At 34.3% G+C, this 24991-nt stretch overlaps 1 protein-coding gene across 8 annotated transcripts in view; it reads left to right on the top strand.

Annotated features, from left to right (window-relative positions):
* The first annotated feature begins 1507 nt into the window (after positions 1-1507).
* Positions 1508-24991, top strand: part of PPIP5K2 (diphosphoinositol pentakisphosphate kinase 2) — a 38412-nt gene continuing 14928 nt past the window's right edge. For 5 of the 8 annotated variants that reach the window (XM_031064598.1, XM_031064597.1, XM_031064596.1 and 2 more), the window contains exons 1-23: positions 1508-1871; positions 3444-3639; positions 3977-4067; positions 5016-5101; positions 6799-6953; positions 7320-7421; positions 9222-9383; positions 10502-10623; positions 12008-12109; positions 12664-12750; positions 13688-13763; positions 13847-13956; positions 14997-15082; positions 15701-15826; positions 15942-16063; positions 17506-17688; positions 19579-19720; positions 20267-20490; positions 22054-22181; positions 22373-22487; positions 23751-23858; positions 23941-24057; positions 24621-24794. In XM_031064598.1, the coding sequence (XP_030920458.1) occupies positions 1728-1871; positions 3444-3639; positions 3977-4067; positions 5016-5101; positions 6799-6953; positions 7320-7421; positions 9222-9383; positions 10502-10623; positions 12008-12109; positions 12664-12750; positions 13688-13763; positions 13847-13956; positions 14997-15082; positions 15701-15826; positions 15942-16063; positions 17506-17688; positions 19579-19720; positions 20267-20490; positions 22054-22181; positions 22373-22487; positions 23751-23858; positions 23941-24057; positions 24621-24794 (2958 nt within the window). In that variant the 5' untranslated portion in view covers positions 1508-1727. The remainder of the gene's footprint in view (positions 1872-3443; positions 3640-3976; positions 4068-5015; positions 5102-6798; positions 6954-7319; positions 7422-9221; positions 9384-10501; positions 10624-12007; positions 12110-12663; positions 12751-13687; positions 13764-13846; positions 13957-14996; positions 15083-15700; positions 15827-15941; positions 16064-17505; positions 17689-19578; positions 19721-20266; positions 20491-22053; positions 22182-22372; positions 22488-23750; positions 23859-23940; positions 24058-24620; positions 24795-24991) is intronic. The other 3 variants (XM_031064594.1, XM_031064600.1, XM_031064599.1) reach the window with 2 other exon arrangements.

Here is a 24991-nt window from a genome sequence, read left to right as displayed (position 1 = left end):
GTTTTGTTTTTACTTGCTTTGAAAAGTAATCCTTTTGGGCTAGAAAGACTTGGTTAGTGTCAGATATTCCCGTGGAATAACCAGTCACCAATTGTATGCGAACTTCATAACTTCTGCTGCTCTCACAAAGTGTACTATAGGAATAGGTAGGGGAAAGAAGGCATAAAAATCTTAAGACTTTCACCTTATTTGTTTCAAGTCATTGTTCTTTCCTCTTTTTCCTAAGTTTTAGAAAGCTTTCACTTGCTGCTATCAATTTCTCTCATTGGCAGAAGAAAAAGGAGTTATTGAAGGGCTTTTTCTCTTTAGAGGAAGTGCTCATTCCAGGGCATTTTCTCCTGAAACTTGTCTCCAAAACCAAGACAGCATTGCTTATGCATACCTAGCCTCTGGATTAAGACAGATTCTTCCTGGACAACTTTTGCTTTGCTTGCCATACCCCTTCATGGTTGACCACTAGTGGGAATTTACTATTGCTTCACTTAGTTCATAGGACAGCCAAAGTAATTTTCACTGATATTTAAAAACAAATTCAGTTCTGCTGAGGCATCACTGTTGGATGGCACTTGCGTAATGCCGTACAAGTGAACAGCCCAACCCACTGGATCAGATGAGCTTCTAAACTGCTTGTAAAGCAACTGCTTATTAATTTTGTAAGTAGTAGGGGTACATTATTTATAATCTTATAAAGCCATATACATCTCACAGCATCAGTTACCTTGTTAAAATAACAGATGCCTAATCTGTGGGTCTGTTTCTGTATACAAGTTATTTTGCCAATATTTTATTTTCCCATGACAGGTTAAAAGGGTATAATATGTGTTCACTGCTACATTAGTGGTTAGAAGTCCTTTTGTCAGAAGGCAGTGCTAATGTCCATCTCTGTAATTTTTAATTTTTCTCAGTGAAAATAAGGCAACACTTTGTTGCAAGCTGTCACATTCTGTTTTCATAGAAAAGATTCACTTGAGTTTCAAGACTAGGGTTTTTTTAATTGTCCTAATGGTGGCTTTATGTTTTTCACTAGCACAGACAGTAGCAAACAGACAGTAGTCTGTTTGCAATTGTCATTTGATCACAAAATTTCTGTGGAAAAAACAGCCAATGCCATGGATAGTGAGTTAAATATTGTAAATATTGGAGAATATTTTTGTTGTACGTTTTGTGTAAAAATACTCTCCATTTAAGCCTTCTGACGTTAGGAGAAAATGCATTTGCATAGCTTTTACTTCTGTGAGTTATATTTTCTGTTTCTAAAATTTATGCATCAGTAGTTTGATAGTAATTTTGTAACTGTTTTCCATACTGTAAGCATACATCTAAGAGTGTAGAAGTGTAGACTATGTGTGGTGCATCTTTTCACCTGTTCTGTTTCTGATGCTTTGCTCAGAGGTACATAATTGTCCAAACATTTTTTCTAAGTAAAAAAGAGTTTATATAGATTATATAGATCCCTTTATCAAGTGTGTCTTTTTTCTTTTTCTTTTTTTTTTTTTTTTTGGTCTAGCACAGTGAGTTTCTTGGAGCAGCAACTCTGATCAGTAATGAGCAGATGATAACAAGTTAAACAGTGCCTGGTAAACAACGCAATCACAGTGGCAACAGTGCACAAGCAACATCAAAGAGCAGGGGACTTTGGTGTCCCCGTGTCAGTAGGAAACATGCCCAGGATCTCAGCTGCCAGAGTGCCTGCAGTTTTTACATAGATTTCTATAGGTCTTGTAACCATGTCTGTTAATGCAACAGAGAATGATCCTCCCAGATTCTTTGTGGGTGGAGAAGATGGAGAGGGATTATTGGATTCAGCCAGATCTACAGATTATGAACACTTCTATGACCATGGGGAAGAAGAGGAGGAAGAGTATGACTCTGTAAGTACTGTAGGAGAACTTGTTCACTATTCTTTGTTCTCAAGCATTATTTTTGATTTCTAATTTTTTTCAAAAACGGTTTATAAAAAATATTTTTAAAAATATTTTTCAGTATTTTAATTATTTTTCAAAAATGGCATTAGCTCACATAAATCTAGAACTGAAATGATGTTCTAAATTGAGAAATTGTTCATATTCAGATAATGATATTTTCATTTTCATTCATTTCACTCAACAATTAATATAATTGTTCATATTCAGATAATGTTTGGAAAAGAAGAATACCAGAAAATTAAGTATACCTTGAACTGTGAAGTAGATGTGCTTAATTTTAGAGAGTTTCAGGACAACTGAGGTTGATGTGCATCATTTGGAGACTTGATTTGGATTCTGGCAATGAACTTGATGGCGGCATAAGCTTCTGTTTTATTTATTTGGATAGTTGGAAGGAAAACATTATTGGGAATTTTTCTTTTGTGTGCTGTCAACTGCTTCAGAGTTAAGTTTTGTTTGCTTTTTTTTCTTTCCTTGCCTTGGTATATTGAAAGTGCATACTAAGTTCATCTTAATTATACCTTAGTTTATTATATCTATAAAGTGTTCTGAATTGTATTTTGAGCACTGTGCTCACCAATTTTTAGCTTGCTTAATACAAACTCTTAATGGTATTATGCATTAGTCTTAATGTCATTTTTTTAACTCTTTGTTGTTTGTTCTTTTTGCAACATTGCGTTTTATGGAATAGATGACATTTTCACTAATTGTGAATTTCTCTAAAAGGTTTAAATGTAAGACAGCATTGCTAAAGCACTTTCCATGATTAAAAGTAACTTGGAAATGCAGAGTAGCAATGCAAAATTAGCAGCTTAGGTATCTCAATTCAGTGCACCTATTTTGGCAAGGGAAGGTGGCTGGCTAGGTTTCCAAAAGGAATAAGTTGATTTAAAGGATTGCTCTGTGGGTTTTTTGTTTGTTTCCTTTATAGAGCAGAGTAGGTTGGCCGTTGCCTTTAGAAATATCACTGACAGAAAAAAATGATTGAAAGTTTAATGTGAAAGTAAATATAGAGTATGCAATAAAAGTGAAACTGTTTACACACTAAATAGTTCAGAAATCTAGAAAAGTAGTTTCTTGTTTTCTAATTTTCATAATTCACTTGTAATATTAGGTGATGAGAGGCCTTGTGATTGTTAAATAGACATTAAAAAATGACATACATGAAAAATCAATTACTAGTTAATTTCACAGTAAGCCATAAATATGATTTCGTTCAGATCCGACACTCTTGACTTAGCCTTTGATCATGTCTGGTAACAATACTCAAAAAAAGTAATATAGAGCTCTTAAACTGTTTCACTCTTGAGGCATTTTTTTAGGATTTACTGTGATATGCTGTTACGCTTCATTTTGTTATCTGCTAGCAATTTACCTGATTAAAAACTAAATTAATGATAGCATGTGAATTTTAAGAGAAAATACCTACTCTAGTATTGTGCTGCTAAAACCCTGTTGTGTTTCTAAAATTTAGAACACATAAAAATTACTTTTCCCTTCCCCCTGCCTCCTTTCCAGCCACCAGAAAGACAAATTGCAGTTGGGATTTGTTCAATGGCTAAGAAATCAAAGTCCAAACCAATGAAAGAAATTCTTGAACGCCTCTCCATGTTTAAGTATATAACTGTGGTGATATTTGAAGAGGATGTTATTTTGAATGAGCCAGTAGAAAATTGGCCTTTATGCGACTGTCTCATTTCTTTTCACTCTAAAGGTAAATCTTGTAATAATGCCATCTAAATTATTTAAGCTCTTTGAAAGTCCTTTTAGGTTTTTTGTCTTGCAGTTTTATTGGATTTTCCTGGGAAGTGATTCTTTTTTCTTCTTTACTATAATACAACTGACTTCTAAAGTGTGAATTTTTAAAATGATACTGTTTACATTGCTTGAGAAAGTCTTGTCTGACACAATATAAGAATAGCTGTCCCACTGGTAAATACATTTGAAGCCAGTGGAAACAGTGATGTAATGCAAAGGCTCAAACTCTTTACTAGTAAATTAAATTACTGTGTCTTGTAATTTTAATTTGTTTTTCTTAATAAACATTTTAGGGTTTCCACTGGACAAAGCAGTAGCTTACGCAAAACTCAGGAATCCGTTCATAATCAATGACTTGAATATGCAGTATCACATACAAGACAGGTAAATAACACTAATCACCTTTTAAAGCAAGCCATTCTTGTCAGAGACTATAAAATCTGTTGTTATTGCATAGCAACAGTTCCAGTGTACTGTCCCTGCCCATGGTGGAGGGTTTGGAATCAGATGATTTTTAGCATCTCTTCTGATTCAAACCATCCCGTGATTCCATGATTGTATAGTAGTTTAAATAAAATTACAGCAAATGTTACACTTTATTAATGTATGCATAGTTTCCTGGAATGTGTCTTCAAGTGTGTTTTTTTCTTTTGCTGTTTTTACATTGATGTATCTGAAGATTTACCAAGTTAGAAATTTGCTGGTACAATTTTCTGAAGCTTAGCAAATAAAAAAAGTTTGACTCTTAAAATACATATAGGATACATATGTATAGCAGCTGTACAAGCTCAGATAATTGTAGAATTCATGTGATTTACAGTATTTTTTTTTCTGTAAAGATGACACTTAACAGAAGTTGTTGGTACTCAAAGGTCATGTGGTTATTGAAAGCAAATTTTCTTTTGGAGCTAAGGTCATGCATAGCAAACATTAATAAAACAACAGTAAGCAAAATACATGAACACTGGAACCTTCTGAACAATGAGCAGACTTGCTATTTCAGATGCCTTCAGTTACTGTTCTGTATGAAGTTGGACAGTTGAAAATCTCCTTTAACAAGACAATTGTTTTGTGCAAATGTCTGCTGCGCTGCCAGATAGGAAAGGACTGGCATTGCAAAGTGCATTTTTATTGATGTTGAAGAGATCACTGCAAAGGTACAGCTGTGTCAGTGACCTTTCAAGCATTATATCGGTAAATAGAGTATTTTATGTGTAACCTTATCCTGTGTGATTTGAAAAAAAAAAAGTGTTTTTTTTTCTCCTCCTTGATTGTAAAATGCAAATATTTGCAGGATTTGCTGGCTCATTTCTTCCTGTTCTTTTCTTCTAGAAGAGAAGTCTATGGTATTCTTAAAGCTGAAGGAATTTTACTTCCTCGCTATGCAGTTCTGAACCGTGATCCAAACAATCCACAAGGTAAAAAGAACAGAGAAAAAGTATCAACTATTAGCATCTCACTGTTTCCACTGGAGAACAGTATGGACATAGTGGAAAGCTAAATTTCACTGCCTAGACAATTAATTTTTGTGGTTTGATTTCCACGCCAGCATTTAAAGTGTTGTTGTGTGTTGACGGTGGTCACAAGGGTGTTTGGGTGAAAGAAGAGACATAAATCTTTGACTCCATTATAGAAGGCTTGATTTATTATGTTATGATATATACATATACTATACTATACTAAAAGGAAAAAGAAAGGAGAGTTTCCAGAGGCTGCTAGCTACCTAATCTAAGAACAGAAAAGTAAAGAATGAAAAACAAACCTTGCTCTCCCGGACTGTCTCCAAGAGAGCTCAGTCCTGGATTGGCCACCAACTCCAAACATCCAAACTGGGCCAATCCAGGCAGACCTGTTACATTCCACAGCAGCAGATAACCTATTGTTTATGTCTGGTTGCTGAACTTCTCAGCTTCAGCAGGTAAATCCTAAGAGATTTTTCATAAAAGAAATGTCTGTGACAGTTATGGACTGACCTTTACTGGCTGTGGGGTGCAGTATGTGAAAAAAAAAGAGGTTGAGGCTGTGTTAGCACTGTTCAGCATTAACAAAAACATAAAGACTTTTGTCACAAGTTCAAAACATAGCACCATACCAGCTGCTGTCAAGAAAATTAACTACATCCCAGCCAAAGGCATCACAAGTATGCAACTGAGAAATATGATTCTGACACCATACATCTTACAGACATCATAGAATAACTAGAATATAAAGGCCTCCTTACTCAAACTGAGCTTCTAATATGTCACTAAACAGAGCAGCATTCAGGATATTATATTAAACACAATTATTAGTAATTTTCCTTTGGAAAGTAATATTGACAGAAACAAGTGATGCTATTGAATTCTTCCCCTTCTGAGTATAACCAGCCATATATTTGAAATCTGTTCTAGATATATCTGCAGATGCTGTACTACGAATATAAATTGGAATCAATTTTTTGTGTACCTGCAAAAAAACCTGAACATTTTCTACTAAAATGAAAACTTTATGCAACAGTAAGAGATTGCAATGACAGGTCAAGAGAATTTTGCATTAAACTGTCTGCATGATCTACGGATAAAAGGACACATTTATACTTCAAAAGTGAAATTAAAGCTGCTGCTTGCAGTTAATCAGTATTGAATAGCAGATTCCTGATTGCTGATACCAGAGGACCTAATTTTATGTTCAGGGTGCATTTATCACACAGTATGAGACAGTTCTAGTGGTATGGAAAATGACTGTGGCATCTGACACCACACTGTGTATACAATTCACCTGCCAGCTCACTGGTATTTCAGAAAAGGGCACTGGAAAAAAGAAGACAAATAGCACTTCCCTCTCTTCAAAACACTTCAAATATACCATCTTATGCACCTGCAGGAGACAAGTTCCTATCTGACACTGAGGAAATCAACAGTAATTCTGGAACACAGTATTTAAATAACATACTATAGACATGGTACAGCAAAAATATACTGCATGTGATCATCAGTCATTGTGCAGTCAGTAAAAATCAGAGAAACAAAGATGTAATAGAATATTATTTTTTCAAACTGCAAATTAATGTAGATCTCTTAATAATTGTATGCCACTAGTATACTGTTACAGTTCTATTCTTTGCACTGTTCTTCAGAATGCAACTTGATTGAAGGAGAAGATCATGTGGAAGTGAATGGAGAAATTTTCCAGAAGCCCTTTGTAGAAAAGCCAGTTAGTGCTGAGGACCACAATGTTTACATTTATTATCCAACATCTGCTGGGGGTGGAAGCCAGAGGCTCTTTCGAAAGGTGAGGTTATAGTACTAAAGCTATTAAAAAGTTTTATGTGTCTAACAGGATTGCAGAGTAATTCTGTCATGTCCTACTTGCTCAGGAATAGTGGCAGATCAGAGGAATTTCAGGAGAACACATAGATTGAATGAAGGCCTATGTTTCTTGCAGTAGATGGTTAGCTACTGCAGATTCTTAGCCACACACCATTAAACACCATTAATGTACTTCTAGAATCTTATAAAAATCTTTTGGCAATGGTCAAAAGTTTGCTTCATTTGGTACATGAAGTGTTTTCTTAGTGCAAGTGTGTTATTTTAGGTGGTTTCAAAGTTTCTCAAGCAGTATTCTTTGAGTTTTTTAATGGAAAAATACACCTTTCAGATTGGCAGCAGAAGCAGTGTTTATTCTCCTGAAAGCAGTGTGAGGAAAACAGGCTCCTATATTTATGAGGAATTCATGCCTACAGATGGAACTGATGTGAAGGTATGACAACTGTGCGTTCTTATTTATATTTAGAACAATCAAGTGCTCAAAGAGCTTGTCAGTTTTAAGTCTTGGTCAAGGATTAATTTTAATTGAGTTTTACTATAGTTCATAAGTAAAAAATGCATTTCTGATTCTAGCTAAACATGGTACTTGTAATGTAGAGTAGCTGTGCTTGCATTGTTAGAATCAAGTGCTGGAGGCTTGCTACCTGATATATTCTCTTCCTTTTTTTGTATTGTATTAGTGCCAGAACAGCATCTTCTTTCCCATGCTAACAGGTGCTGCCTAGATATTTTATCTGAAGTTTAAGGGTTACAAAGAAATCTGACTGAAGTAGATCTTAGAATGCTAATTTATAAGCAAAAGTTACATGCTAAAATTTTATGGGGTCAAAGAAAATAACCTTTGTGGACCTTATCTATAATAATTTTCACTCTTTCATTTAAGTTCTTAACAGAGTTATTAGGTACCATGAGAGAATGCTAAAACAGAGCAATAACAAAGTAGGTGTTAAACCAGCTTTGTGTGAAGATTGCTTCCTTTCCCTTTGTGTTAATTTTGGCTATTTTAAGCCCATTCAAAACATGTGAAACCAATGTTTTACAACATACATAAGAGATCTCCATATTTAGACAAAAAAAGTGCAAGTGTAGACAGTGTGAGGTCTAATCCAAAAAGCCCTTTTATTAACTGCAGTCAGCTTCTTGGTATCACTTGGTGGTGCATGAGGGGAATACTCTTTCCACGTTCTCAGAAAAGTGCCCTGGTGTATTCTTCTGAAGGTTATTCTGTGCAACACTTTCCACAGAAGTTAATAGTGTTTACAGATGTTTGTGTAAGAGCTTCACAAACTTTCCTCAAAGATTCTTGCAACAAGAAGAGATGCAAATGGCTTGAGGATTAGGGAATATTTTGGCTAGTTGCAATGTAGTCATCAAGCAGCAGTGGCCTTTTAATACTCCAAATAAGTAATGGATTTTTTAACAAGACCATCAACGTTATATTGGGCAGTTTTACTAAACTTATCCTCTTTCCTGAATTCACTGAATTGACAGTATTGGCACTCATATGCTTTAGCTGAATGCTTTTTTAATCAATGCTTAGAGTTTGTTTTTTAATTAAAAAAAAACTGTAGCCTATTTTTGAGAGCTGGTGACAAAATCTCTTCCAGCATATGCCCCAAACCCTTCAGTGAGCATCAAAACTGCGTTAGAAAGATAACACAATTTTTCTGTCAAGCCCTTGCCTGGAGTTATTCTCTTAATTTAAAAAGTATGTTTACGTTTTAGACAGGACGGAACAAAGCAAGGATCTACCCAGCTTTTAAGATTGTCATCCTAAGACTGTCATCTTAAAGCTGGGCAGATCCTTGCTTTGTTCCGTCCTGTCTAAAATGTAAACATACTTTTTAAATTAAGATAATAATATTGTGGCCAGATTTCCAAAAGTAAACTGAAATAATTTTCAAATTAACCTGTTCTCCAGGTTCTGCAGATGTTTTGGAGAAGAAACCATTTACATCTCTGTAGCATCATAACTGAGAAATTAATTTTTATTAATTGAGTTTTTATAATTACTCTTTTTCTTGTTTTATCCCAGGCTGTCAGTGAATGATGTGTGTTCTCTGAAGGCAGAGAATGCCACTGAGGAAGATACTTTAGTGTGACCTTTTCAATGACAGAAGCAGCTAGTATCTTTTGATGTTGTTGTCACGTTTGAATTGTATGCATACATTTTGCAAATTTATGCAACCTCATTTAAATACACTGGATCAAGAGCTCCTGTTTTTCAATACAGGTGTACACAGTAGGTCCAGACTATGCTCATGCTGAGGCCCGGAAGTCTCCAGCTCTGGATGGCAAAGTAGAACGAGATAGCGAAGGAAAAGAAGTGAGATACCCAGTCATCCTGAATGCAAGAGAGAAGTTAATTGCTTGGAAAGTATGCCTTGCCTTTAAGGTAAGCTGATTGCTTTCCTATCTGATCAAACATTTAGTGTTAATTAATTGCTTGTTACATGAAACTTCCATAGAGGTTTAGTGCATGAGCCAGCAGTGGTAATTAGTGCAGAACTCCTAAGAAGGTGGAAAGTTAAACTTCCATATGACATATTTTTTTAATCAAGAAGGATTTTTCCTTTAATGTATTGAAAAGTTCTGGATAAATTGCTCGTGTTTCATTAGTTCCCTGAATTTACATGTTGCTATTGTGCTTTGCTAGCCCACAGTGTATCTATTTTGTGTTTAATGTTTTCACATGTTTTGATACTAGTTTCTAAGTTAGCAAAACACACTTTCAATAACGTTTTTGTAACTTCTGTTACATAGTATTTTCATCAGGTATGGATTCATTGTTAATTTGGTAGTTACATTATTAAGTACTTACTTGAATAAATTGTGTTAATTTGATCGTTTTGATTTTTGTATCATTTTAAGATTGCTGTATAGTTACAAGGATTCTTTTCTTGAAAACATCATTTAGTCTCTTACCCTCCTTTCAACTGTTTTATAAGAAGGCTTTCAGTCTATCTCCTTTACCTGTATGTGACTGTGATGGCATTCTGTTTGGTGTGGACCTCTGTCAGCAAAGCGGGCTTTGAGGTCTTAAAAAGTAATCTGTTGAAATAGGTTCTAGTATTCTCTACTAATGATATCAATAGTATGTTAATGTCAAAACTATCTTGTAAAATTTTAACAAAAATGCTTTTCCAATTTTTTTTGTAATTTCTTGCCTACCATCCTTAAAAACCGTATATAGTGGGAAACCACTGTCAGAAAGGGGGACTTGTGGGCCCATGGTTGCTGTGAGTCTTGAAATTTGTGCTCTTGTGAACTTGACCTTCAATACTAATACTACTAGGAATATGGAGGAAGGATAAAATCAAGTTGGGAATAAAAAGTTAAAAACAGGAAGATGTTTGCATGATGTGGGTGAGCCAAACATGGAACTCACATATGGTAGTAAGTGTAAAGTGTAACATGTTTTGGTCATATTTACAGATGAATACCTGGTTAAAATATAAAATTTGTTTAGAATAAGCAGTCCTAAATCACTTGAACTTTTATTCTTTAAAACAGCAAACAGTTTGTGGCTTTGATTTGCTACGTGCTAATGGACAGTCCTATGTCTGTGATGTGAATGGCTTCAGTTTTGTGAAAAACTCCATGAAGTACTATGATGATTGTGCTAAAATACTGGGGTAAGAGTTTCCTGATTTATTTCAGATTTGCTTATTAACTTCCTTGCATGTTATTGTAGTTTATGTACTGCCAAATTTCTTACTGTTATTGTTTACTTATTACTATGAATTATTGTTATTACAATTAATATTATTTTTATTACTATTAATTATGAATTATTTATTTTAAATTAAATATCACATTAAAAGTCATTAACTTAAACAATTAAAAAATCCTTAAAGAGAATCCTAAGTCAATAAAAAAATACTAACTAAATTCCTTATTCCTAAAATTATTCCAGACATCTGAGTTTTTAAAAGTGCTTACAGCTAACTGAATAAGTATTTTTAAATCAAGATTAAGTTCTTAAAGGTAGCTGAGATCTTTTCAAGTAGTGAAGCGCTGCTGGATGGTTGTGACTGCTGCTGTTTAATGTGTCCAAATTGCTGTACATTGCCCTTAATCTGAAGCTGGTGTATACTTGTATGTTTGTGGATTTCATACTCGTAAAACCAGACTGAAATAGAATCAGGGCATCTTCTATCATACCGTCTTGTCTCTGCCACTGGAGGCAAAAAAAAGTATAATGAGGGATCATATAGAATTGGGTATAGAATTCTATGCCAAGGAAATGTTGTCTTCAAAGTAGGCTAAGCACATTGTGACTGGCTTTACAGTAAGGTTGCACTGATGAGATACAGCATGAATTTTGCATGATCTAATGGTCTGGAATTTCGTTATGTTGAGGAATTTGCAAGTTTTTTCAAGGTTTTTAGCAATTGTATTTTGGCTTATTCTACTTTAAGATGGACCTTTTTTTCCTGTCTGTGTTACTGCTTCTTACGTAGCTATTAGTCTGAAGTTCAGTGTAGTTTGATAAAAGATTTATGAAACAGAACATTATATGTACCATCCTTCTTGAGGTGGAGACTGCGTTGTCATTTTGTAGTTACAATGAGAGACTGTACCTATTTTTCCAGTTTTATCACAGAAATGTGAGAAACTACTGGTAAAAAATAACAGTTAACTCTTTGATGAGAATGGTTTGGTGATTATTAGGCGCTTTTAGTTAGGCAGCGAAGCCAATTGTGTGCATATATAAATGGACAAGAGTAATTCCTATCCAAGGAACTCTTAGGAACTGGAGCTGAAAAGCTGAAGTTTGTTACAATTACAGGGCCAGTAGTCTAATGCTCCTGTAGCAGTTGTAATAACTCTAAATTATTAAGTGATCTTTATTATGCAATTAAAAGAAAAATATGTACAGTTATACATTCATGGCTGCTAGTATTTTAAAACTACATTAATAAAGATGCATATATATAATCTGTTTGGAGTTTGCATGCGTTGTATAAGCTGTGTATAAACTTGCTTGATTTGTTTTATTTTTAACTCCTCTTTTAGAAATATCATAATGAGAGAACTTGCTCCCCAGTTTCAAATACCATGGTCAATTCCTTTGGAAGCTGAAGACATTCCTATTGTGCCAACCACCTCTGGAACAATGTAAGAAAATAGTAGCTACACCTAAATTGTGCAAACTCCCTATGTAACTTTTGTGTGAATATTTTTTTTCTCTTTGCAAGGTGTGCCCACATTGGTCTGTGAATGCTTGTTTTGTGTGCTGAAAACAAGGAAGGAATCACAATTGCTATATCAGCAGTCACAGTTTCTCACCCTTAGTCAAGCTGAGTATAGAACAGCAGATTTTATAGTTTAGCATCTTTTATACATAGCTTCCACTGCTAATCATTGTTCCAGCACCAACTTAATATGTGCTTCTAATAAACATGCTCTCTCATTTAATGATCCTCAAAATTTTTGTTTTAAAAACGACTTCAGATAGATATTCTATAGTTACTAAAGTCCTAAAATCAGTATTTATATTTTATACTTACATCATTTTCAGTTAACCTTATATTTTTGCATATACTTCCATCACTTCTGTAGTTAATGTCAAATGACTACAACTTTGTCAATTGTCTTGATTGTAGTTGGTTTAATATTAAATAAAAGACCCTTGTGTACAGTGTTGTGAAATACAACCCTTGACATTTCAGGATGGAGCTTAGATGTGTTATAGCTGTAATACGCCATGGGGATCGAACACCAAAGCAAAAAATGAAAATGGAAGTAAAACATCAGAGGTAAATAGAATCTTGGTAAAAGTTATTTCCCATATTTTAGAGTATAGGATTTTGTGGCTAAGCAAGTAGTGAATTAACCAGGAATTGCACAATTGCAAGTTGCTTTTTGTTTTTGTTATCCTCTAAATCTAACAGTTTTAGATACTACAAATAATTGCAAGTCTGCACCTCTCTTTCTGACAGGACTGTCAACTTACTTGAGCAGATTTCCTTCAACACATGCTGTGCCTTGTTTGTGTCCTGTTTGATTTTATGGAAAATGCATTTGTGTCTATAAATGTCTTTATTAAAAATAATGCAGCAGAGAATGTTTTTGATTCTCTATTAAACCATGGTTTCTGCCTTCTGCTTTTTATCATAACTATTCTTGTACGCAATGTCATATTACTTTTTCTAGTAATTTTGGCAAAGTTTAATGACTCTAAATTTCTGGTAGATACCATCTTTATGTGGCATTCATAAGACAACTTAGATAATTGACCTGGAACTAGGTGGAGTTTCAGTAAAAAGGAATTGTTTTTTTTGGGACTAGATTCTTGCTTTCAGAACATGCTGAAGAAGAGTAGGACTGCTCATTTGCTGGTTTTGGTCCCTACTTCTGTTCAGGATCATTCTTGAAGATTAGGAATTGATATAGCTGCATATTCAAATAATATATCATTTAAATATATAGAATATAATTTTTTTTTAATACTTAGCAAGTCAGTGAGAGACTGACTAAGTCACTTTCGGTGCTCTTGTTTCCCTAATGCATTGAAAACTTTCTGAGGAGATGGGATTTAAATAAAACTTGGTTAGACCTCTGTACTGCAAGTTTTAACCTAACTTTCAAATACTGTAAAGGTACTAATTTTAGATCACTTTAAGAGTCTCTTGTTCAAGTAGAGTAATTGAATTTATTAATGGAATTTTAAAGTTATTTTTCTTTTTCTTAAAGATTTTTTGATCTCTTTGAAAAATGTGATGGATATAAATCTGGAAAACTGAAACTGAAAAAACCAAAACAGTTGCAGGCAAGTTTCTTTATTTTTTTACTGTAATATTTTGTAAGTAGAAATCTATTTATTTAATTAAATCTTATGTTTCCTTCCGTTAGGAAGTACTTGATATAGCAAGGCAGCTCCTTGTAGAACTTGGGCAAAACAATGATTCTGAAATTGAAGAAAGTAAAGCAAAACTTGAACAGCTAAAGACTGTGTTAGAAATGTAAGTATCTAATTTTCAGGCTTCATAGCAATGAAGTTATATCTGCTGTTTTGACTTGTTCCACCAGTTACTTTGTGGATTGCAGTGTTATCAAATACATAATAATATAATAATTCAAGCACAATGTTTTTGAAGAGAAGGGATGTCATGTTTTTCAAATATGTTTTTTCATTACTGTTTTTTTTCTTCTTGACCTTTTCATTTACCTTATTGCTGTATCTAGTGTCTCAGTATACATTCAAAAAGAGAAGGTTACTTTCGTTGATGTCAAATTTTGTCTTGCATGTTTTTAAACTGAAAATACTTGTAAGCAGGGTCTACTTCTTGTAGTGTGGCATAATGACATCTGATAAAGCCAGTTAGAACTGTCACCATGCTTGCTTGTCTATTTACAGCAAACTCTGAGGATTGAAGATAAATAAGTCTTTGTATACTAAGCCTGAAATACTTAGTAACAAAAAAAACCCTGCCTTTAAAAGCCCAACAAAACAAAAAAACAACAGAAACAAAAGACTTCAAGGTTTATTAAAGATCTGACATCTTAGACTGTGAAATTGTAATAGGAATTTTTAATTTAAAAAATATCAGGGAACAGACAATAATTATTGAAATTTATCATAATTGTTTTAAATACGGAATTTTGCTTGAGGATTTAATGGGCTATAAAACCAGTAGCCATCTACACTGTGAGACCAGTTTCTGGATACTGATAGCCACTGTAGTTTTGGATCTGAATAGATAAATTACTTGTGCCATGTCCAATACTGCTTGTTGTTGTTGGGGGGGGAGGTGCTGTAAAAGGTAGAACTAAATAGTATTTAAAGATGTTTCATTATATAGTTGTTATTTCTGCTAATTCTGTGCTTGTTGAATTAATGTTTATTCTAAGGACTGCTTCAATAAATGTTGGTCAAATGCACAAATCATTGACCAACAGAGAATTATTATATCCTCTTATAGGATTTTAGCAGTTTTGGAGGAAGATAATTAAAATGTTTCTTTCCCTTTTCCTCTCTCATTTTTCCCTTTTCCTGCTTAAGGTATGGGCATTTTTCAGGCATAAATCGCAAAGTTCAGTTAACATATCTTCCTCACGGCTGCCCTAAGACTTCCAGTGAAGAGGAAGGTATTGTATTACTTTTGTACCTAACCACTTAATATTATGTGTGTATAAATAGTCATGGACTACTGATAGAACATGTCTTGATGTTAAAAAGAGGGAATATTCTACTTTGAAAGAATGTATAGTTAGCAGATATTCACAGTATTTTAATCTGCTGAATTGTGCACCTAAAACTCTGTAGTAAATTTGTCTTCTAAGCCTGCAACAGAAGAATAACATGAAAAGAAACTTCAGTGATTCACCAAAATGGTGTTTTGAGCCAGTATGAGAAAATCTCACTCGACAATTACTATCTTTAAAACATTTACAAATTGTAGGGTGTTCAGCATCCAATTTGTTTTAATTTTTCTGTCTTGATTTACCTTTTGCTTCAGATTCATGCTAAATATTTTTCATATATATTCTCTTTATAGTTTAATTATTTCAGTTTTCTCTGTTTAAAGTGCCTGTTTAGTTCACCAGGTCAATATGTCCTTAATGTTAGAATACTACTAGAGATTCATAATGTTGAAGAGGTCCTTTGATGAAGCTTCTCATAGACCAAACACTTTTTGTTCATTTGGAAAAAAAAAAATTAACAATATACTTAAGTACTAAGCTTTTCTCCCTGTGTAAAATTAGATAATAGAAGAAATGAGCCATCCCTGCTTCTGGTTCTGAAATGGGGAGGAGAGTTGACCCCTGCAGGCAGGGTTCAAGCAGAGGAGCTTGGAAGAGCTTTCAGGTGTATGTATCCAGGCGGACAAGGTAAAAAGAAAATTATCATAATAATTTTCAAAAGAAAGTCAATTGAGTGTCATAAATCACTTTTGAAGATAATCAAGTGCAAGATGAGAGCTTGAGCAAAATGTTTATTTGGTAGGAGATTATGCTGGATTTCCTGGATGTGGATTACTTAGATTACATAGCACTTACCGACATGATCTCAAAATCTATGCTTCTGATGAGGGACGAGTTCAGATGACTGCAGCAGCTTTTGCAAAGGTACAATGTGAAATGGTATTTTCATTTCTAAAATTCTGATATTCTCAGGTTTGTGTTTTCTTTTGAAATCTGGGAGAGATTTACAGTTTATTAGAAAAAGGTATTTTCAAAGAGTGTGAAAAAGTTTCAAATAATGTGCCAAACATTTGAAGTTCTTTGAGCAGATGAAGACAGTTTTTAATTAAACAGCCCTGTCCGAGGCACTTTTGTCCTCTTCCTCATAAGATTCTGTGAACAAGCTGCTCTGACAAGTGAACTGTCTGCTCACTTGAAATCCTGGGCTTTAATGCAAGTATTTGTCTCCTTTACTTCTCCATGGATCTGTTATAACATCAGATTTCAATTAGCAAGACTGCCATCTACCTTTACTTTCCTGACACTTGTGAGTAACTTGTGAGGTCCAGGGCAATGCCTGTGCTCAATAGCTCATCAGTGACCTCTGTGAAAGAATTGTCCTAGACGTTTTCTAGAAATCTTGATTCCTTGTCCCCTGCAATATTACCATAGAGGTGTCCAGGGCTGAGAATACTCATGGAAAAAAGGCCTGCAATTAGGTGGCTTTCTCCACTTGTGTTAAGAAGGTTTCATCCATTTCCCCTTTTAAATTGGGGGATCTGTAATAGAGGCCTGCCATGATACTGTGATGTCTACCTGGCTTCCAAAAGGTCCTAGAGTTACAGCAAAAGTCCATTCATGTGACCTATTCTACAATATCTCTCTAATGTGAATTAACTTAAAACTCTACAAGTCTTCAGACTTCCTGTTTCTATTTGTTTCTATGCTGCATGTGTTTGTACAGAAATATTTCAACCATCTGACCTGCTTTCCCTTGGTCAGCAGGCTTGAAGAGACACCACACCATTTCCCTTCTTTATTCCAGAGCCCCTCCATTGCCAGAAAAGTCACAAAAGTTTCCAGCCTTCTTCATTTTGGAATTCTCCATTCACCTCTTGTTCAAGGCTTTGATTGTCCTGTGACTCACATGGCTTGGGGTTTTGCGTCTGTAGAGTCTCTGTAAGACCCTACTTATCTGCTGTTTATCCTGCCAGATGCTATTTGGTTTGCAAACCCTTCCCATAGCTCCTCTCTGGTGACACATGTCCTTGAGCAAAGCATGTCACCCACAAGTCAGGCAGCTCTTGCTTCCAGCCTCAGGGAGAGGGCACCTGCACTCCCTACAATCCAGGACCCGAACAGCTGGTGTTGGGGAACATTCTCTGTGGCATGTCACCATCACTGTTGCACCATCTGTATCAATCATGCAGACTAGCAGTACATAGGGACCCATTTCTCTGTAAATATAGGCATTGTGCCCTTGTTTATCTAACCTATAGCCAAGTGATACCATCTTGAATTTAAATTAGTGTTTTGGGCATTTTTTTAAAGATATTCATTTTTTCATCTTCATCTATTTGCCTGAATAATGGTATTGTTTGCTTCAGGGACTTCTGGCCTTAGAGGGAGAGCTGACTCCTATTCTTGTCCAGATGGTAAAAAGTGCTAATATGAATGGTCTGTTGGACAGTGACAGTGATTCCTTAAGCAGCTGTCAACATCGTGTTAAAGCAAGGCTCCATGAAATTCTCCAGAGAGACAGAGAATTTACTGCTGATGACTATGATAAGGTTAGCGTATTATTAGTTTCCCATTAAATAAAATAACTAACTATGAAAATTCCTGTGCAAACGTACTGAGCAGTGATTTTATGTATCTGTTTTGCAAAATTATTTGCATGCTTGCAGATAGTTTGAAGTGCAAAGGTGGCTGTACTAATTGTGGCTGTAGATATTTCATCCTGCAATTTTGGTAATCAGAATAGCTACAAACTTTGAAGTAGAAGTGGACAGGGATCTTGTTGGTAAACCTTTTTCACTGTTCCATTAAAGTATTTTAATTACTGAAGGAATGACATTATATTGTTTGCGTTTTTTGTAATCTTTACTTTGACAGTATGTGGTGTAACACTGCTGCAGTTGTTTCAATCATTGATCCACTGCAAGGTCTTTTTTTTTACTTAGAATACTAAGATACTGAAAACCAGTAGAATACTTTCAATGAAATGAAATATCTCATTAACATGCTAAATTAGCATGTAGTAATACAGTTTATGTTGACTTAATACAGACCATGTCATTGTTTCTGGTTTTAAATCTATTGTTTGTTAAGGTTAAGAACTTCTTTATCTTTCAATTGCTCATCTCTGTCTCGTATAACAACTAAATACAAGTCCTCAAATGAGATTTAAGCTTAAACTACTATTTTTGAAAAAGTACTGAGAGCAAATTAATTAAGAATAATATACCCTACATGTATGTACCCTGTGGATTCATTTAAATACATAACGTATCGTGCAAACCACTCCTAGCAGTGGATTCAACAGTAATTGGAAAATGCAAGGATTTATTGATGTCTGTTATATAGATATAAGGTTTTAAATTGGCTAGAACTAATAGAGTTCCTGTTCGCTCGCTGAGTTACTAACCTTTGGGATTATAAGGCAATAAAAACTTGGGGGGATGCATTTATTTGTGGAGGTTTTTTAATCTACTTGTGATTTGGGAAAATTGTATGAGGTTTATTCCTGTGCCTTCCTCCCTATTATGTATAAGTAATCAATTTTTTGATTACTTCATAATAGGGAGATAGGAACTGCTTAGTGTTAGGTAGAGGGCAGAAGTTTTCCACATCCAAATTACTCTATCCATTTCAGGAAACTGAGGAAAGTGCAAATAAATGTGTGTTTTGTGTATAAATTACTGTTTCATATCATTGGTCACTTTGAATTCTTCAGACTTTTCTGGAAAAATTGAGGCTAAGCCTCACATATACATTGACTGTATTGTTTTAGTGACACTCACCTCATTGGTGGTAGTTTGTAGCTTTTACCGTTTCTATAATTTATTCAGTTCTGAAGAACATCTCATATGTGGTTGCTATATGTGCATTTAAAAGCTTTCTTTTTGTGTTTGTGTCCTGCAGTTGTAGAAACAAAAACCTATGACAGGAATAACCAAACTTTTTTTAAGTTACCAGTTACTATTATGAATCTGGTTCCTATAGAGCAAAAAAATATTTTGTGAGGCGTGTAACTTAATGACAACATTTCTAACAGAATTTACTTTTGTAAGCTTTTGAATACAGAAGTTACTTGAAAGGAAGATATGGAAGCTTGCTAAGTATATACAAAGTTTTACACATCTTCCCAATTTTCCTGTCTTGGAATAAAAGAAATGGTTTTACAAATGCTTGTAGTTACTCATATTTACTGTATAGAATTAGTTGCTCTATGAATTTCTTATTACCTTTGAATCCCTAGTAAATGGTACCGTGTTTTGGTGAATCTTCTTAATGCCTCAAAGGTAATAGATAGTTGATAAATTATTAAAAATGTTCATAGCAACCTGCTTGAGTTCTTTTTCTCCAGTACTTGGTATCTTTGACATGTTTCATCTTATCTCACCAGGTCTTTCAAATCTAGTCTGTTCATTTAATTTTGTGTTTATCTCAAATTGCAGCTAACTCCATCTGGAAGCATCTCACTGATAAAATCAATGCAGGTTATTAAAAATCCTGTAAAGACATGTGACAAGGTCTATTACTTGATACAGAGTTTGACTTCTCAGATCAGGCAGAGAATGGAAGACCCAAAGTCTGCAGGTACTGAAACGTTTTTGTGCTTGTATTTAGTTTCTCTAGTTAACATTCATGAAAGAGACCTGTAATGTAACTTCTACACTAAACTCACTTTTACCAGAACATCAGTCAACCAATGATTAAGTATTTTCACTGTCTGGTTTCATATGCATAGTTTTGAAGTAAAAAGCATGAGGAACATGTGGTTGTATTGCAGGTAAGGGCTCTTTGGTGTTCAGAAATTCCAGTGTTTGCAGAAATTCTTGTCTTAGTTATTTGACACAAAAGTAATAGGAAAAATTGATGGTACTAAAGCTAATTTATATAGGTCCGTCTTATATTTAAAGGCCAGTGGTGCATTTCTGCAGCAATGTGTTTTACTATCATAGTGGAGCTACGTAATTGTGATGCTTTCAGCACTAAAATTGATTTTATGCCCTGCTATCCCATCTTCTTAATAGTATCTTATTTTGATCCCTCTGTAATTCAGTTGTTACTACTATGTAATTAAAATGTCCTTTTGTTACTTGAATGGCCTTAATTACTAATAAAAGATACATGTCTATCCAGATATTCAGCTTTACCACAGTGAAACTCTAGAACTGATGCTGCGCAGGTGGGCCAAGCTGGAAAAAGACTTCAAAACAAAAAATGGAAGATATGATATTAGCAAAATTCCTGATATTTATGACTGTATAAAATATGATGTACAACACAATGGATCCTTAAAATTAGAAAACACAATGGAATTATATAGACTTTCAAAGGCTTTAGCTGACATTGTGATTCCTCAGGTAAGCATTTTCAGTTATTAAATAGAAGAAAGTGTACAAAAAATGCTTTTTAAAATTTTCTTGAAAATGTCTACTTTGCGTTTTCTTTTCAAACTCCCACATTTTGCAATAATAGAAGCCTTTAACATTATCTCTTATTTTTCAGTAGCAAGCTGGCTGGGATTTTTTGGAAAAATTTGATTCATAATTAATCTGTGTTCAGGGTGCATTTTTCTAGAAATTTAGGGTGTCAACATGCCTTTTAATACACTTCCTTACAGCAGTGTATTAAAACAAAAGGGTTCATCTTCACCATTCATCATAGATTTAACAGTTGCCTTTGAGAATAACTATGTTTTCTTAAATTGCTTTTAATTTCATTTCTCCAATTCATAGAAATTTCATTTTTAGGCTCTTTCCAAATGACGATATTAATCCTAATCTATGCAATTTAACTAATTCCAAACAATTTTAATTTAAGAAGATCTTTCTGCTTTTTCAAAATTGTAAGATTCCATGATGTGAATGTACACATTAAATTTCGTAGACTTTCAGGCCAGAAATGGACATGTTAAACTTACATCCTCTGTAAGCTGTTAAACTTTGTTTAGCTCTAAAATCTTGTAGGTGGCAGGTCATGAAATTGATTTGTGATAACAGGACAGAACAGACTAAAGCTTTCCCCAGGTGTCCCTGCAGTTACAGAACAGTGTTATAACAGAGGTGCTTACCCATATTGTATGCAGCATTTGAAGGAAGTTCTTCCTCCCCCATCTCTCAAACTCCTTGACATGAAAGACAAAAATAGTAGTGATGCTTAGAATGCATTGTTGTGTGTGGGTCTATTAAGCTGAAATTTTGAATAGAAAGTTAGAGAAGAGCAGGTAAAAATGAGGACACATACTGAAGGAAGAAAAACAAAGACTTTATAGCCTACATAATTCAGAGGAAGAGTGCTTGTGTTACTCTCTGGGGTAACAAGAAGATCCATTCTAACTTTCATACCACGGGCAGCACAGAGTATGAAGCTCCTGGAAGAACATACTTTTAAATATTGATGATATTACAACATTTAATATCACCAGTAATTTCTCAGTTGTACATAAATACCATTTGTGTTATTATTTGACATCAATGGAAGTCTCTGGGGTGGCTTACTCTAAACTAAGGGAGACATACCAAATACATCTCTTTAGTGACTGTTAAAAGAAAGGAAAAAAAAGAAATTAAAAACCACAACATTTTGGGGGCAGGATAGGAGATGGAGATGGTGACAAGAAGGCAGAATGACTCCACAGATACTATGGTTAAGAAAAAGAGCTTTATCATACCAGAAGGTAAATCCACTTCTTTGGTCTAACTAATGAAGGAAAACTTTTTGTCTATATCAAGTCAAACAGCAAAAAGGCAAACTGCTGGTTAGTTGAAGCTACATCACTAATCGTAAGTAGTAAAAATGTTAAAAAAATGGTTTGTAGCCAGAGCAAACTAATAGGTGACTAATTTGCTTTAATATAGAAGCTTTGAATTAGAAGGCATATTAATCTTTAACTGAATTTTAAAAGTCAATTTGTTTTTACACAGGAATATGGTATTTCTAAAGCTGAGAAATTGGAGATTGCCAAAGGTTACTGCACTCCACTAGTCAGGAAAATTCGTTCTGACCTTCAGAGAACTCAAGATGATGACACTGTAAATAAGCTTCACCCTCTGTAAGCCAGTTACTTCTTTACATGGTTACATTAATTACTGTAAAAATTAGAGCTATTCTTTGTGTTTCAAATTTGAAGAATCTTCTTAGCTCATAGAGAATAGAAAATATAATTCATTTTTTTATTAACAACTATTTTAAAAATAAGGGCACATCTTATCATAGTCTAATAACATTTTGCTTTTTTTTAAGCTACTCCAGGGGTGTTATGTCCCCAGAACGCCATGTTCGTACCCGGCTGTATTTCACCAGTGAGAGTCATGTCCACTCTCTGTTATCCACCCTTCGTTATGGTGCCTTATGTGATGTAAGTTTCTCTGTTGAAGCCCTAATATTTTGAGAGGAACCTGAATCTTCCTCTGACTATATCAACTGAAACGTTAAGTGTCTTTGAAATTTATCACATTTTTTCAAACACTTTATTTTCTATTACTTATGCAGAGACATACTGCAAATTGCACATTATTAGCATGTTAATTTCCATCAAAGTAATGCTGTGTTCTGTTGGCTGTATGTGTTAGAATCACAAATAGATGTGGAAAGGCCAGATGCTTCTTTTTTGTCTTCTGTTGTCACCAATAATTCTTTCAACTTTTATTCTCAAGTTATGATTCAGGGTTCTCTTGAATTTACTTTTGTACTGGCTTACTATTTTTGTCCATTGACATATTGTCAAAACATCCCTACCTAATTTCAAGACTGCTTATATAGTAAAAAGTTCCTCCTGTACAGTGAATTTTCTTACTTTCCTGTACTGTTATAGACTACTACAAAGGTGGTGCATTATCTCCATCTGATAGTCTTTGACACTGAAAAAGACAAGGTCTCCAGATTCAGAAATTACTTAAACTAAGCTCTTGGAGTAGATATATACAGCACCACATCTGCTTGTAAGATACCTTTTGACTTATACACTGGTTTTCAAATTGTCATGTTGACATACTTGCTTCTGGTAATGGATGACTAAACTCAGTGATGGCAAAAGCATTTATAAATCTCTGTGACATGCTACAACAGGTGCACTCCGAGTTTAAGTCTGATAAACTCTTAATTTTTCTTTAAGGTGGATTACTAAATGGTTTCTTTGCTACAGCATGAAAAAGGTGACTATTCATTTAAGTAGTTTGGGATATGACGGTTGCACCTCTTCTATATACTAGAAAACTTCGTTTACTCTGTTTGGCTGATATCTCTGTTAGTGTAATATCTAAAAACATTTTTCACAATATACTAGCTGAAATGAATTTATTGCAATATTAGCAGTTCTCATCAGGAGAATTGAAAACAGTGCCTCTGTCTACGTATCATAATTGGCGAAAAAACATGAAAGACACACTGAAATAACATGAAAAGTTTGTTCTTCACTTTTCAGTCATTTGATCAGCAATTTTAAGTCACTCATGGAGGTTCATAATTAGTTTTTTTCATTGTACCTCTGCTTTTTCCTTAACTATGATGAGCTTTGCACGTCTGCTATGAAAATCTGTGTAAATGGGGGAAAAGTGAAATCATCAGTCTTTTTAAAGAAAATACCTAAGTTTTACTTGTTGATTTTTTTTTTCTTAATAAGGAATCGAAAGATGAACAATGGAAACGAGCTATGGATTACTTAAATGTGGTCAATGAACTCAATTACATGACACAGATTGTTATCATGCTCTATGAGGATCCAAACAAGGTATTTAAAAATTGATAAATATCTTCAGAAATTAGTAGTGCTGAGCTATTTATTAAAGTATAAACCTATTATTTTACTTCAGGAACTTTCTTCGGAAGAACGTTTTCATGTAGAGCTGCATTTCAGTCCAGGAGCAAAAGGGTGTGAGGAAGATAAAAATTTACCATCTGGATATGGATACAGACCTGCCTCCAGAGAGGTAATAATTATGCCTTTCTATAAAGCAAAACTTAGGTTTTGTTTGATCTGGACATACCTAAAATAAACACTTTAAATTTGTTATGTAAAAAATACAAGTGTGGGTTTTTCTTTTGGTAGAAAAACATGCAGTAAAAGATAAGTAGTCCCAATATTTTCTATTTTGAATGGGCACGGAGGTGAAGGACACAGACAGTTTGAATGTTCTAAAGTTTTGCCAGAATTTTTACTATAAATACAAAATACTCTAAGTGATGTCAACATCAGAGTGTCACATGAATAATATTCTGGGAACTGGAAGATATATTTAAGAAAGTAGTTTGGCATGTTTATGAATACATATTGTTGAGGAAGGATTGATATTTTCCAAGATATATTGTCAGGTAAGTGGAGTTATGACTGCTTTTTGTGAAAGGAATGTGAGCAAAGCAAAATATGTGATTTACATCTTGTATTTTTAAAATCAGCTTGTTTTATCTTTATGTGGAATATTTAAGAGCCACTTCTGTCTACATGTTTGAAGGTGTGCAGAGAAATTAAGAATAAATTATGTATTTTCTGCAGAATGAAGGCTCAAAGAAAACATCTCATAGAAATGATAGTGATGAGGAGGTACATGCTCCTAAACGAGATGAAACGGATCGATCAGTAGTGATGTTCAAGCCTATGGTATCAGACCCAATTCACATACACAGAAAGTCACCCCTTCCAAGATCCAGGAAGATTGGTTCTGTTGAAGTAAGTGTTTGTGTTCCAGATAATTTCTGTCAAAGATACTAACTTTTGCTTGCTTTTAAGAAAACAAAACCAAATGTAATTCTGCTTTTGATTATACAGAACCAGCACGATACATCTCACAGAAGGTTTGCCCTTACTCAGTGGGAAATCCTCCATGGCAATAATTTCTCTAAAGGGATGCTTTTTTTTAATTATTA

This window comes from Geospiza fortis, unplaced genomic scaffold, assembly GCF_000277835.1.
Source record: "Geospiza fortis unplaced genomic scaffold, GeoFor_1.0 scaffold249, whole genome shotgun sequence".
Lineage (NCBI taxonomy): Eukaryota > Metazoa > Chordata > Aves > Passeriformes > Thraupidae > Geospiza > Geospiza fortis.
The sequence above is the reverse complement of the archived record's forward strand: the minus strand, read 5'-3'. Positions and strand labels throughout refer to the sequence as shown.